The sequence below is a fragment of the Mustela lutreola genome, chromosome 5 (genome assembly GCF_030435805.1).
Source record: "Mustela lutreola isolate mMusLut2 chromosome 5, mMusLut2.pri, whole genome shotgun sequence".
NCBI classification, from domain to species: Eukaryota; Metazoa; Chordata; class Mammalia; order Carnivora; family Mustelidae; genus Mustela; species Mustela lutreola.
Genome location: NC_081294.1, coordinates 115,937,832 through 115,952,530, shown reverse-complemented (window position 1 = coordinate 115,952,530; position 14,699 = coordinate 115,937,832). Strand labels below are relative to the sequence as shown.

The 14,699-nt window shown below is 37.5% G+C and overlaps 1 protein-coding gene across 1 annotated transcript in view; it reads right to left on the bottom strand.

Moving 5' to 3' along the window:
• Positions 1–14,699, bottom strand: part of ADGRV1 (adhesion G protein-coupled receptor V1) — a 544,366-nt gene that overhangs the window by 360,028 nt on the left and 169,639 nt on the right. Inside the window, exons 54-58 of the mRNA XM_059175461.1 lie at positions 14,262–14,517; positions 6,035–6,237; positions 4,741–4,917; positions 4,081–4,263; positions 3,161–3,340 (exon numbers count right to left, since the gene is read on the bottom strand). Coding sequence (XP_059031444.1) covers positions 3,161–3,340; positions 4,081–4,263; positions 4,741–4,917; positions 6,035–6,237; positions 14,262–14,517 — 999 coding nt within the window. The remainder of the gene's footprint in view (positions 1–3,160; positions 3,341–4,080; positions 4,264–4,740; positions 4,918–6,034; positions 6,238–14,261; positions 14,518–14,699) is intronic.

Genomic DNA, 14,699 nt, shown 5'->3' with positions numbered 1-14,699 from the left:
ATAAACACTTATTATGTTAAGGATGTAGGATTTAGGAGTTCTTAGTTAATGGTAGTCAGGCTCCCCACATAATACAGGCCAGAAGTGCCCTCCTAATTATCTGCAGTAAGTCCAATTTAAAAGAGGTTTTATTAACCCGACATAAAGAAAGACATTCAATACTTTGATTTACCTGTACCATTTAGTTTCTACACTAGATCCTTATTAAGAGAATTTGTTCAACTGAATTGCATATACTGACTCTGAAGCAAAGTCCAAACTGAGCCTGTAATGTCTACCTGTTATGTAAATATAAAAATATAATGCAATGCTCTCCATTTTTAAGACTGACGGACAATTAAATATCTAATACAAAGCTGTTGTTTTTTGTTTTTTCCCCCATGAGATTTTGTGCTGATGCCAAGAAAAGAGATTTATTTTATCTTTATTTTTTTAAAGATATTATTTATTGGGGTGCCTGGGTGGCTCAGTGGGTTAAAGCCTCTGCCTTCGGCTCAGGTCGTGATCTCGGGGTCCTGGGATCAAGCCTTGCATCAAGCTCTCTGCTCAGCAGGGAGCCTGCTTCCTCCTCTCTCTCTGCCTGCCTCTCTGCACACTGGTGATCTCTGTCAAATGAATAAATAAAAACTTAAAAAAAAAAGATTTTATTTATTTATTTGAGAGAGAGAGAGCATGAGAGGGCAGAAGGTCAGAGGGAGAAACGGACTCCCCATGGAGCTGAGAGCGCAATGTGGGACTCGATTCCGGAACTCCAGGATCATGACTTGAGCTGAAGGCTGTCGTTTAACCAACTGAGCCACTCAGGCACCCAAGAGCAGAGATTTAGAACCAATTAATATTTATTGAGCTTCTATCATATGTCAGTTCTGACATATACTCTATCTCATTTAAGCCTCATGGAAACTCTAAGGATCTGGGGGCTAGCTCTATGCACATATTTGGAGAAGAGGAGCCTCCTCTTTGCTTCAAATGTTCTGACTCCACACCCATACCCCTCCTCAGAGAAGAGAAATAATAAATAAGGAGCAAACAAAGTGAGATAGGAAAAATCAACTATAAACTCAGGATCCATAGATAAGTCCTTCCTTTTTTCTTCCACAGATAATGACATTTGAGTTGAGGTGTCCCAAGCAGATTTCTTGAGCCTCTGCTGGGGCCAGTGCTTTGGTATACTTACCATATTGCCCTTGGGAGCAGCTTATTCATTTGACAGGTTTACACTAAAAATCTTTCCTCAATATCCTACGGTTCTAAATCTTAATGTTTCATCAGATAATGCTAACAAAATGTCCACTGTATGCACAGTACTATGCATCTCAGATACATGTTAAAAGATAAATTCTGTGTTATCAAGAGCCTTTGGCAGTAAGAAACAGACTATCGAAGAAAGAGCCACAAAGAGCTGAGCAACAAGGCTCTCCTGATACTACAAGGATTAAAAATAGTGATGGACACCTACTGAGTATAAAGCACAGGATTTACAGATAGCAACTCATGTCCTTGTCACAAGGCTCATGAGAAATAACACAGGCTCACTCTTACCACTTTGACATCGCAAGACAAACTAGAAATTTGAAGTTAATTTGAAGTTGAAGAAGATATCAGTTCCCAGACCAAGAGTGCACTAAAGTCGATAACAGCAGTTCAGAGAAAATGAATAAAGAAAACTTACTTACGAAAAGCAATGTAACTTCATTTTCCCTGACACTGAGAGAAGCTTGTAAATATACAGTCTAATGCCTGAGTCCAGAAGTGTGACCATGTTAAAAGCAACAACATTATCTTAAGGTTTTCCCATTGAAGATTTGACCAAAATCCTGAACCTTTTATCTACCTCAAAAGCTAACAGAGACACGTTATAAAAATTAAGTTATATATTTATACAGATTAAAATACTTCTTTTCACATACACAAAGAAAAAAGTATTGTTGGAAATACAACAAAATATTAATGATGTCCGTATCTCAAGTGAATAATATAATGGATAGTTCTAACTCTCTTCTTTATACTTATAGTTTTATGTTTCCCAGACTTTCCATTTTGCTGAGCAAACATTCACAGCCACTCTCCTGTGAATCTACCAGTCCTTACAAACACTTCCGCTTATTCCTTCCCCAAGAGACCCTCACTAGGTTATAGCAGAAATGTGTCCTGTCCCTTTTATGCTTCCCATTCTCTAATGAAATTGAAATTTCAATAATCAAGCCATTAGGCAATTATTAGTGTTTACTTAAATTCTGGAACATCTGGGATGCCCAGCCCTAACAGGCTAGCTGTAGGTCTAGCCTTGTATCCACAGAACAATAAAGACAATGAGAATTAGCACAAACTGTTTATTATATAAAATGATCTATGACGAATCACTGATTACCTACAAGTGATCAAATAAAGAGAATGGTGACCAATAGAGCCAGAAAAGTTGTGTATATTGGAATTACCTCCATGTATTTATGATTATTTCATCTTGGAATTTCCTTTGAAAAATAGTCTTAAAAATTATGTCATAAAATCATTGTGTATAATTATGACATAGTTTTAACAATTCATTTTATATTTAAGATGTAGAGGTCATTTGTACTAGCCACCCAATCTGGCAGCATAAATGATTGGTTAAGTTTTTTTTTCTCTTCCTCTGCAGTTAAAGTGATAATAATAATCAGCTTCCCTCTTGTAAGTCTTGGAAGGAGACAGCCAGTGGGAAGGAAGAGAGAAGAAAGGAGAAATACAAACACTTGAGCTGGGGTGAATGTGGTTTTTTGTTCAATATAAGTCAAGAGAGAGTAACAGAAGGGTGTAACACTTAGATCCATGACTGAATCTTGCCTTGTGATCAGGATGGGGGTCTGGGAGCAAGGCAGGCTGAGAGCAGAACGTATGGACAAAAAGAAGCTCTTGGTCTATGTCACCCAATAAAAAGAATTTGTTCCCCCTTGGAATTACCTGATGTACGAATACTCATCACTGTCAAACACAGATGAGAGGACCAGCCATTAATTCAATAGTCAACTCTAAGGACTCCTGAGCAGAGAATTGTAAGTGAAGGGTAACAGTTTTTTAAAAAACGAAAGACCGCTTTCTTCTAAAAATTACAAAAAAAAACAAAAAAACAAAAAACATTAGCCCAAGGGAAGGCACCCTCCTACCCATGTATGTAACTTACAGTCTTTTCTTCAAATCCAAATACTCCAAATGGGGAATCATTTTGTGGAATAACAACAGTTAGCACAACATCATCACCAAGCCTGCCACCTCCAGCCACCCTGACTAAGGAAATATTGAATGTCTCCATGAGTTCAAGTTCAGCATCATCAATGATGGTAATCTCTATCACTGCAGTAACCTACAAAAGAAACAAGGAAGAAGGGGAAAAGGGAGGGAGAGAAAGAAGAAGGGGGTTGGGAGGACAAGAGGCAAGGAAGATATAATAGCAATTTTTGATCATATATAAATAAACTTATTGACCAGAAACATAGTACAAAAAAGTATATTCTGTACTGTTATGTTTATAATACTATTTTAAAATTATAGAGTATTTCAAAGTCAGAAATTTATGTTCTATTATTTTCAAGATAAAGGACATTACATATGTAATAAAATATAGCGTTATTTATGTATACAAAAACCAGTGAAGCCTGATTCTTGAATAAAAATATTTAAAATGCCAGATAGGCTGTAATAACAATTATACAAACATAAACCCCTGCTCTCTCTCTCTCTTACATAAATAAACAAAATCTTTAAAAAAAAAAAAATAGAATAAATTAACCTAAAGTTCATAGGAATATTGAAGTTCATCAGGCCCTTTAAAAAATATTCTTAGGTACTTCTAAGTCATTTATTATCCTCCTTTAACTTCTGCTTAAAATAAGATCAGGTGGGGGAGTTCAGAAATCTTGCCTCTTTGTGTTCTCTTCCTATGTCCATTAATAGATCATAACATGTTAACTAATAATAATTCTGTTTGGCTTAATATACAAAGTATAATACATTTAGCAGTCACTAATATATATTCATTTGGTGGATATCTATAAAATGTTTGAGGTATAACCAAAAATAGCTAGTATGTTTAGGACAGCATACCTGTTTATCTGCAAATTCAAGAATCCCATGAGATGGCTTAAAGTCTTCCAGGCTAGCCGTGTCCACTGTTGCTTTCCAATAAACATTGACCGCCCCAAAGCTTCCAGCCAGCCGGACTACAGGAACCTGAAGAACATTCAGGGGTGGAGGCACCTCATAGGCAGTAATGGCTCCATCAATATCCTTTAAGTAAAGAACATAAGTTAAAACACCAGACAAAACTAACTTCTTATATGTCATCACTTTCTAAATTTATTATTTCTTCTTCTATTTCACCCTTCAAAACAGAAACCAGTATCAGAAATAAATATACATAATAGGTGTCCACAATCCTTACATTTTTAAAAAGTTTTTAAACTTCTTTATTCATTTAGGTAATCTCTACACTCAACATCTATGGTCTTGAGATCAAGAGACACACTCTTCTAACTGAGACAGGCACCTCTAGAACACTGTGGTTTAAATTTAATGAAAATAACCTTGCTTGATTCATCGGTCTAACAAAAAGAGAACTAAGAAGTCTATAAGACAAATTTTAAGACATGTATTTAATAAATATCTAGAAGCAAAGCCAATTATTTTGTGGAAAATATATGACATTGGCCAAATCAGTAGGTAGAAGCTTCTGTATTACTATAAATACATTAAAGTTTATCTCACTGTGGTAACATGAAACTTAAAAATTCCTCTGGGATCATCATTTTCTTCAATCATTATCTCAACAATTTCTATCCCAGGCCTCCGCACACTTGGCTGAACTGCAGAGAAGTCAGAATTCACCAGGTACACATCAGTGATGTTGACAATAAATCCTTCCTCCAACTCGGGAACATTATCCTGAGGTGGGGGGTGGAGGGGAGAACAGGAGAGAGATTATGTTCTATTTTTAAAAATACACTGAATTTACCTTGGAAACCCAGTACTTTTCAGTGAGAAATAAAGGACAGCCTACTGGAATGGGTAGCTCTTTCACAGACACAAGAAAGATTCCTTTTTATATTTAATACATTCCCACTGACAAATTTAATCGAAGCCAAATACTCATTAGCAAGTAAAACAATTTTTAAAAATCCATCACACAATTACGATCATATACTATCCAATATGTTTTATGTATATAGTACCCCCCAAATTTAGAAGAAATGGTAAATTCTACATATGTCTTAAAAGTGAAAGCTCTAGACTTACAAATCTAGATACTATCCTATATTTTAATTAACTTTTTAAAAACTGTTACCTTATTTCTGGATAGGTAATAAAAATTTTCAAAAGGTAACACAAATATATAATGAACAGGAAAAGAAACTTCTGTTTTGTTCCATCTCTCATGTCTTTCCCAGAATGTCCTTTCCAGAAGCCACTATTATCCGCTATCGCTAATACCACTATTAGGAGCACTAATGTTACTAGGCAACATTATCTTTACCGAATAATATATGATATATTTATTTTAATACAGTCATATATAGTATAGTAATATATACAACGTTTAGTTATTATGCAATACTATACATAACACTATTAACTACTCTCATTTTCTTATGAGTCATTACATATATACACTTTTCTCCTTATAATCATGAGAGAGCACTAAAACCAGATCTAAACCCCCTGAAGCATAATCTTCATTTGAGTAATTTTATCATGACATGAAAATACTGCCCTATCAAACCAACAATAAAAATAACCAGATTAATTTGGGCATTTTATTCATTCATTCATTAGTTTAAAACTAACCAACCAACAAAACAGTGGATCCCACTAAATCCCAATTCAAGGCTTCAAAGGTCATTCGAACAATATTCCAGTTAAAGTATTCACAATTTTACATTAAAGCAACCTTTTTAAAGATTTTTATCTCTAAGAGGATCACATTTTTCTTTTTTTAATCACGTTTTTATCTTTAAGTATATTTCCTTTATTTTATATCCTATTCATTGCAGCTTAAACTTACCGACAAAATGGCAACTTTCATGTAAGTTTCTTTTATGTTTTCTTTCATCATTACTATTGTTTCTTGTAGCACATAATCTTCATTCTCAGTAGCTTGATTATCGACATGCAATAAGAAATTGGGTTTAGCTATCAAATGAATGCCAATGGCCCCAAACAGTCCTTTATTTCGAACAATTGGTAACTGAAGAATGGTGATGTTCTCTGTGAGAAAGACATGCCTCAAGTAAACAAGATTTTCTATTTGTAGTTGAACCATTCAAAGAATTTCAGGTGAAATATTCTGCACTATCCTAATGTATACTCCCCCAGCCAAGAAGTATTTTGTGCTTTGCTCCCCTCTGTCTGCAAAGTTGTGCTGTATTTAGTACATTATATCCCAGTTCTAAATCCTCACTTCAGGTTCTCTAAAGCACCCTCCTACTTTATATATAACATGAGCTTTAACAAAAATTGCTGGAAATCTTAGGAAACTACTTATGTGCTGATTGACAGCTAATTACAAATGCTAAGAAGATTTTGAAAATAAAAATATATGGGGCGCCTGGGCAGTTCAGTGGGTTAAGCGTCTGACTCTGGGTTTCAGCTCAGGTCATGATCTCACAGTCGTGGTGACCAAGCCCTGCATCTGGCTCTACATTCAGCACCGGAGTCTGCTTGTCCCTCTGCACTCTTTCTCTCTCAAATAAATAAATGCATAAAATCTTTTAAAAAATGAAAACTTACACAAAGTCGTCATTTAATAACTTAATCATTAGAAGAGTAATTTTCTTTTACTGAGGTCTGTCACAAGGATCAAAGGCTGTCACAGCATCAATTTTTTAATTTTAGTTTTTAGATTTTTAAATCTAAATTTAAATTTGCTACATAAATGGCCAAAAAAATGCTTGTCAATCTTCCCCACTGGTCTGTGAGGTTCTAATAACCTAAGACTGTGTCTTTTTGTTTCCAGAAAACACAGCACAGTTTGTGGCACTTACTAGCTGCTTCAAAATGTGGGTTGAAAAGCGACGGGAAGATAGACCCCGGGGGGAGGGGCCGGCTCCCGGCAAGCGGCGGAGCAACCGCGCACAAAATCAGGACTTTTAAAAGTCTGTTCCGCTGAGGGACATCGCTCCAGAGGCTAAACCGGGGCGAAGCACACGCGGGGTCAGCGTGGCCTCAGGTCCCGCAGGGTCACAGAAGGATCGGGGGTGTCTGAGTGTCGCAGAGCTTGCGGGTATTGGAACGGGAAAGCCGGCTGCAGAGACAGAGCCGACAGTAAGCTCGCAGCTCCGTGTTACCTTGAACCGGTCGCAGGCTCAGTGAGCTCAGAGCGCGGCCGGAGGTCAGGCAGACGGGAGTAACTGGGCGCTGTTCTCTGAGGGCGCACTGAGGAGTGCGGCCCTGGGCTCTCGGCTCCTCCAGGCCGGAGACCAGGAGGCCGCCATTTGTATTCCCGTCCTCCGGAACTCTAGGGAAAGCGCTCAGGGAACAAAAGCTCCTGAAAGCAAACCCGAGCGGATTACTCACCCCGGCCCTGTGTAAGGGCAGTGTAATTCCGCCTGGGGCAGACACTTGAGAATCACTACAACAGGCCCCTCCCCCAGAAGATCAACAAGAAATCCAGCCGAGACCAAGTTCACCTACCAAGGAGTGCGGTTTCAATACCAAGGAGAGCAGCAGAATTCCAGAGGAGGAGAAAGCCAAGCACGGAACTCATGGCTTTTTTCCTGTGATTTTTTTTAGTCTTGCAGTTAATTTAATTTTTTCTTTTTCATTTTTTTTTTTTTTTCTCGCCTTCGGGTAAAATTTTTTTTTTTTTAACTGTTACCTTTTTCTTTTTTAACGATTTTTTACTAGTTTATCTAATATATATATATATATATATTTACATTTTTCTTAGGTGTTTTCTTTTTTAAAAAAAAATTCTTTTCTTTTCTTTTCTTTTTTTTTTTTTTCTTTTTTCTTTCTTCCTTTTTGAACCTCTTTTTATCCCCTTTCTCCCCACTCACGATTTTGGATCTCTTCTAATTTGGCTAAAGCATATTTTCCTGGGGTTGTTGCCACCCTTTTAGTATTTTACTTGCCCCTTCATTTACTCTTATCTGGACAAAATGACAAGACGTAAAAATTCACCACAAAAAAAAGAACAAGAGGCAGTACTGAAGGCTAGGGACCTAATCAATACAGACATCGGTAATATGTCAGATCTAGAGTTCAGAATGACAATTCTCAAGGTTCTAGCCGGGCTCGAAAAAGGCATGGAAGATATTAGAGAAACCCTCTCGAGAGATGTAAAAGCCCTTTCTGGAGAAATAAAGGAACTAAAATCTAACCAAGTTGAAATCAAAAAAGCTATTAATGAGGTGCAATCAAAAATGGAGGCTCTCACTGCTAGGATAAATGAGGCAGAAGAAAGAATTAGTGATATAGAAGACCAAATGACAGAGAATAAAGAAGCTGATCAAAAGAGGGACAAACAGGGACGCCTGGGTGGCTCAGTTGGTTGGACGACTGCCTTCGGCTCAGGTCATGATCCTGGAGTCCCGGGATCGAGTCCCGCATCAGGCTCCCAGCTCCATGGAGAGTCTGCTTCTCTCTCTGACCTTCTCCTCATTCGTGCTGTCTCTCACTGTCTCTCTCTCAAGTAAATAAATAAAAAATCTTTAAAAAAAAAAAAAAAAAAAAAAAAAAAAAAAAAAAAGAGGGACAAACAGCTACTGGACCACGAGGGGAGAATTCGAGAAATAAGTGACACCATAAGACGAAACAACATTAGAATAATTGGGATTCCAGAAGAAGAAGAAAGTGAGAGGGGAGCAGAAGGTATACTGGAGAGAATTATTGGGGAGAATTTCCCCAATATGGCAAAGGGAACAAGCATCAAAATTCAGGAGGTTCAGAGAATGCCCCTCAAAATCAATAAGAATAGGCCCACACCCCGTCACATAATAGTAAAATTTACAAGTCTCAATGACAAAGAGAAAATCCTGAAAGCAGCCCGGGAAAAGAAGTCTGTAACATACAATGGTAAAAATATTAGATTGGCAGCTGACTTATCCACAGAGACCTGGCAGGCCAGAAAGAGCTGGCATGATATTTTCAGAGCACTAAACGAGAAAAACATGCAGCCAAGAATACTATATCCAGCTAGGCTATCATTGAAAATAGAAGGAGAGATTAAAAGCTTCCAGGACAAACAAAAACTGAAAGAATTTGCAAACACCAAACCAGCTCTACAGGAAATATTGAAAGGGGTCCTCTAAGCAAAGAGAGAGCCTACAAGTGGTAGATCAGAAAGGAACAGAGACCATATACAGTAACAGTCACCTTACAGGCAATACAATGGCACTAAATTCATATCTCTCAATAGTTACCCTGAATGTGAATGGGCTAAATGCCCCTGTCAAAAGACACAGGGTATCAGAATGGATAAAAAAACAAAACCCATCTATATGTTGCCTCCAAGAAACACATTTTAAGCCCGAAGACACCTCCAGATTTAAAGTGAGGGGGTGGAAAAGAATTTACCATGCTAATGGACATCAGAAGAAAGCAGGAGTGGCAATCCTTATATCAGATCAATTAGATTTTAAGCCAAAGTCTGTAATAAGAGATGAGGAAGGACACTATATCATACTCAAAGGGTCTGTCCAACAAGAAGATTTAACAATTTTAAATATCTATGCCCCCAACGTGGGAGCAGCCAACTATATAAACCAATTAATAACAAAATCAAAGAAACACATAAACAACAATACAATAATAGTAGGGGACTTTAACATTCCCCTCACTGAAATGGACAGGTCATCCAAGCAAAAGATCAGCAAGGAAATAAAGGCCTTAAATGACACACTGGACCAGATGGACATCACAGATATATTCAGAATATTTCATCCCAAAGCAACAGAATACACATTCTTCTCTAGTGCACATGGAACATTCTCCAGAATAGATCACATCCTCGGTCCTAAATCAGGACTCAACCGGTATCAAAAGATTGGGATCATTCCCTGCATATTTTCAGACCACAATGCTCTAAAGCTAGAACTCAACCACAAAAGGAAGTTTGGAAAGAACCCAAATACATGGAGACTAAACAGTATCCTTCTAAAGAATGAATGGGTCAACCGGGAAATTAAAGAAGAATTGAAAAAAATCATGGAAACAAATGATAATGAAAATACAACGGTTCAAAATCTGTGGGACACAACAAAGGCAGTCCTGAGAGGAAAATATATAGCGGTACAAGCCTTTCTCAAGAAACAAGAAAGGTCTCAGGTACACAACCTAACCCTACACCTAAAGGAGCTGGAGAAAGAACAAGAAAGAAACCCTAAGCCCAGCAGGAGAAGAGAAATCATAAAGATCAGAGCAGAAATCAATGAAATAGAAACCAAAAAAACAATAGAACAAATCAACGAAACTAGGAGCTGGTTCTTTGAAAGAATTAATAAAATTGATAAACCCCTGGCCCGACTTATCAAAAAGAAAAGAGAAAAGACCCAAATAAGTAAAATCATGAATGAAAGAGGAGAGATCACAACTAACACCAAGGAAATACAAACTATTATAAGAACATACTATGAGCAACTCTACGGCAATAAATTTGACAATCTGGAAGAAATGGATGCATTCCTAGAAACATATAAACTACCACAACTGAACCATGAAGAAATAGAAAGCCTGAACAGACCCATAACCAGTAAGGAGATTGAAACAGTCATTAAAAATCTCCAAACAAACAAAAGCCCAGGGCCAGACGGCTTCCCGGGGGAATTCTACCAAACATTTAAAGAAGAACTAATTCCTATTCTCCTGAAACTGTTCCAAAAAATAGAAATGGAAGGAAAACTTCCAAACTCATTTTATGAGGCCAGCATCACCTTGATCCCAAAACCAGACAAGGATCCCACCAAAAAAGAGAGCTATAGACCGATATCCTTGATGAACACAGATGCGAAAATACTCAACAAAATACTAGCCAATCGGATTCAACAGTACATTAAAAAGATTATTCACCACGACCAAGTGGGATTTATTCCAGGGCTGCAAGGTTGGTTCAACATCCGCAAATCAGTCAATGTGATACAACACATCAATAAAAGTAAGAACAAGAACCATATGATACTCTCAATAGATGCTGAAAAAGCATTTGACAAAGTACAACATCCCTTCCTGATCAAAACTCTTCAAAGTGTAGGGATAGAGGGCACATACCTCAATATCATCAAAGCCATCTATGAAAAACCCACCGCAAATATCATTCTCAATGGAGAAAAACTGAAAGCTTTTCCGCTAAGGTCAGGAACACGGCAGGGATGTCCATTATCACCACTGCTATTCAACATCGTACTAGAGGTCCTAGCCTCAGCAATCAGACAACAAAAGGAAATTAAAGGCATCCAAATCGGCAAAGAAGAAGTCAAATTATCACTCTTCGCAGATGATATGATACTATATGTGGAAAACCCAAAAGACTCCACTCCAAAACTGCTAGAACTTATACAGGAATTCAGTAAAGTGTCAGGATATAAAATCAATGCACAGAAATCAGTTGCATTTCTCTACACCAAGAGCAAGACAGAAGAAAGAGATATTAAGGAGTCAATCCCATTTACAATTGCATCCAAAACCATAAGATACCTAGGAATAAACCTAACCAAAGAGACACAGAATCTATACTCAGAAAACTATAAAGTACTCATGAAAGAAATTGAGGAAGACACAAAGAAATGGAAAAATGTTCCATGCTCCTGGATTGGAAGAATAAATATTGTGAAAATGTCTATGCTACCTAAAGCAATCTACACATTTAATGCAATTCCTATCAAAGTACCATCCATCTTTTTCAAAGAAATGGAACAAATAATTCTAAAATTTATATGGAACCAGAAAAGACCTCGAATAGCCAAAGGGATATTGAAAAAGAAAGCCAACGTTGGTGGCATCACAATTCCGGACTTCAAGCTCTATTACAAAGCTGTCATCATCAAGACAGCATGGTACTGGCACAAAAACAGACACATAGATCAATGGAACAGAATAGAGAGCCCAGAAATAGACCCTCAACTCTATGGTCAACTAATCTTCGACAAAGCAGGAAAGAATGTCCAATGGAAAAAAGACAGCCTTTTCAATAAATGGTGCTGGGAAAATTGGACAGCCACATGCAGAAAAATGAAATTGGACCATTTCCTTACACCACACACAAAAATAGACTCAAAATGGATGAAGGACCTCAATGTACGAAAGGAATCCATCAAAATCCTTGAGGAGAACACGGGCAGCAACCTCTTCGACCTCTGCCGCAGCAACATCTTCCTAGGAACAACGCAAAAGGCAAGGGAAGCAAGGGCAAAAATGAACTACTGGGATTTCATCAAGATCAAAAGCTTTTGCACAGCAAAGGAAACAGTTAACAAAATCAAAAGACAACTGACAGAATGGGAGAAGATATTTGCAAACGACATATCAGATAAAGGACTAGTGTCCAGAATCTATAAAGAACTTAGCAAACTCAACACCCAAAGAACAAATAATCCAATCAAGAAATGGGCAGAAGACATGAACAGACATTTCTGCAAAGAAGACATCCAGATGGCGAACAGACACATGAAAAAGTGCTCCATATCACTCGGCATCAGGGAAATACAAATCAAAACCACAATGAGATATCACCTCACACCAGTCAGAATGGCTAAAATCAACAAGTCAGGAAATGACAGATGCTGGCGAGGATGCGGAGAAAGGGGAACCCTCCTACACTGTTGGTGGGAATGCAAGCTGGTGCAGCCACTCTGGAAAACAGCATGGAGGTTCCTCAAAATGTTGAAAATAGAACTGCCCTATGACCCAGCAATTGCACTATTGGGTATTTACCCTAAAGATACAAATGTAGTGATCCAAAGGGACACGTGCACCCGAATGTTTATAGCAGCAATGTCCACAATAGCCAAACTATGGAAAGAACCTAGATGTCCATCAACAGATGAATGGATCAAGAAGATGTGGTATATATACACAATGGAATACTATGCAGCCATCAAAAGAAATGAAATCTTGCCATTTGCAACAACATGGATGGAACTAGAGCGTATCATGCTTAGCGAAATAAGTCAAGCAGAGAAAGACAACTATCATATGATCTCCCTGATATGAGGAAGTGGTGATGCAACATGGAGGCTTAAGTGGGTAGAAGAATAAATGAAACAAGATGGGATTGGGAGGGAGACAAACTATAAGTGACTCTTAATCTCACAAAACAAACTGAGGGTTGCCGGGGGGAGGGGGTTGGGGAGAAGGGGGTGGGATTATGGACATTGGGGAGGGTATGTGATTTGGTGAGTGCTGTGAAGTGTGTAAACCTGGTGATTCACAGACCTGGGGATAAAAATATATGTATATAAAAAATATATGTTTATAAAAAATAAAAAATTTAAAAAAAAAAAAAAAAAAAAAAAAAAATGTGGGTTGAATGAATAAATGAACATATTTTAAGTCTATGGCTTTTTTTCCCATATATACAGACATATAAAGGCCCAGGTACATAATTATATGCCATTTTCCCCATCAACTATTTAAGTGAATGGTCTCTGAAAGACGTCATGTTACTGTCTGAAAATTTCAGAGGCTTCACATTGCGTATTTTAAATAAATACATACATGCTCAAGTATGTTTGTTCAAAAAAGTCAAATGGCCTTTAATCTATTAATCCTAAAGCTGAAATGAATAGTTATTTAGGCAAAGATCTCGGCACTAAGCTTAAAGAAAATAGGGACGGGTTACTTAAACTTCACAGAAAAATTATTCAAATTATAGCTTTGGGCTTAACAATTAATACCCCGAGTACCAAATGCAACTCACTGTGTTGCTTATTGTTGCCTATAACTGATGAAAATCTACATAGAGGAATCTGAGAAGGGAAAGAGAACAGATAAATAAACGATAACAAAGAGAAAGTAAAATAAAAACCTGTCACCCTTTACTGCAATGACTTACTAAAATATTGATATTTCTATTATGACCATAACACCTCAAAAGAATACAAGCATTTCTTATAGCACTATTCCTGGGTGATTACATGATCATAAAATTTAATAAACAAAAAGTAAAAATGATTGAGTATGATCTGTCAAACTAAAAAAAATATATAAATATACAAAAGGGATTTATATTCCTAGTAAACATTACAATTAAATTACCCAATAAAACTAGAACCTAAAAAATATTTAACAACACTTACCTTTAGGCTCTGCGACTCTAATGAAGAGAAACTCAGGGTGCCAACCCACCAAGCCATGAGGTGAGTCATTGGGCAGAATTGTTATCACAGATTTGTTTCTTCTCTGATCAATGGCAGCACCTTTTAATGGGTCCTCTACCCCTTCTGTGGTAATCCGAACCAGTGCTATGCTCACAATCTCTGATAACTCTGGTACATCATCAGCAAGAACAGTCAGAGTGATTGTACACAGTGCCTGGCCTTCAGAAAACGAAATCTAAAATTTTAAAGAAAGAAGATTTTACTTATTTTGTAATTATTACTGTGCAATAAGAACATCAAAAGAGGGGTGCGTGGGTGACTCAGTGGGCTAAAGCCTCTGCCTTCAGCTCAGGTTATGATCTCAGGGTCCTGGGATCGAGCCCGGCAGGGAGCCTGCGTCCTCCTCTCTCTCTACCT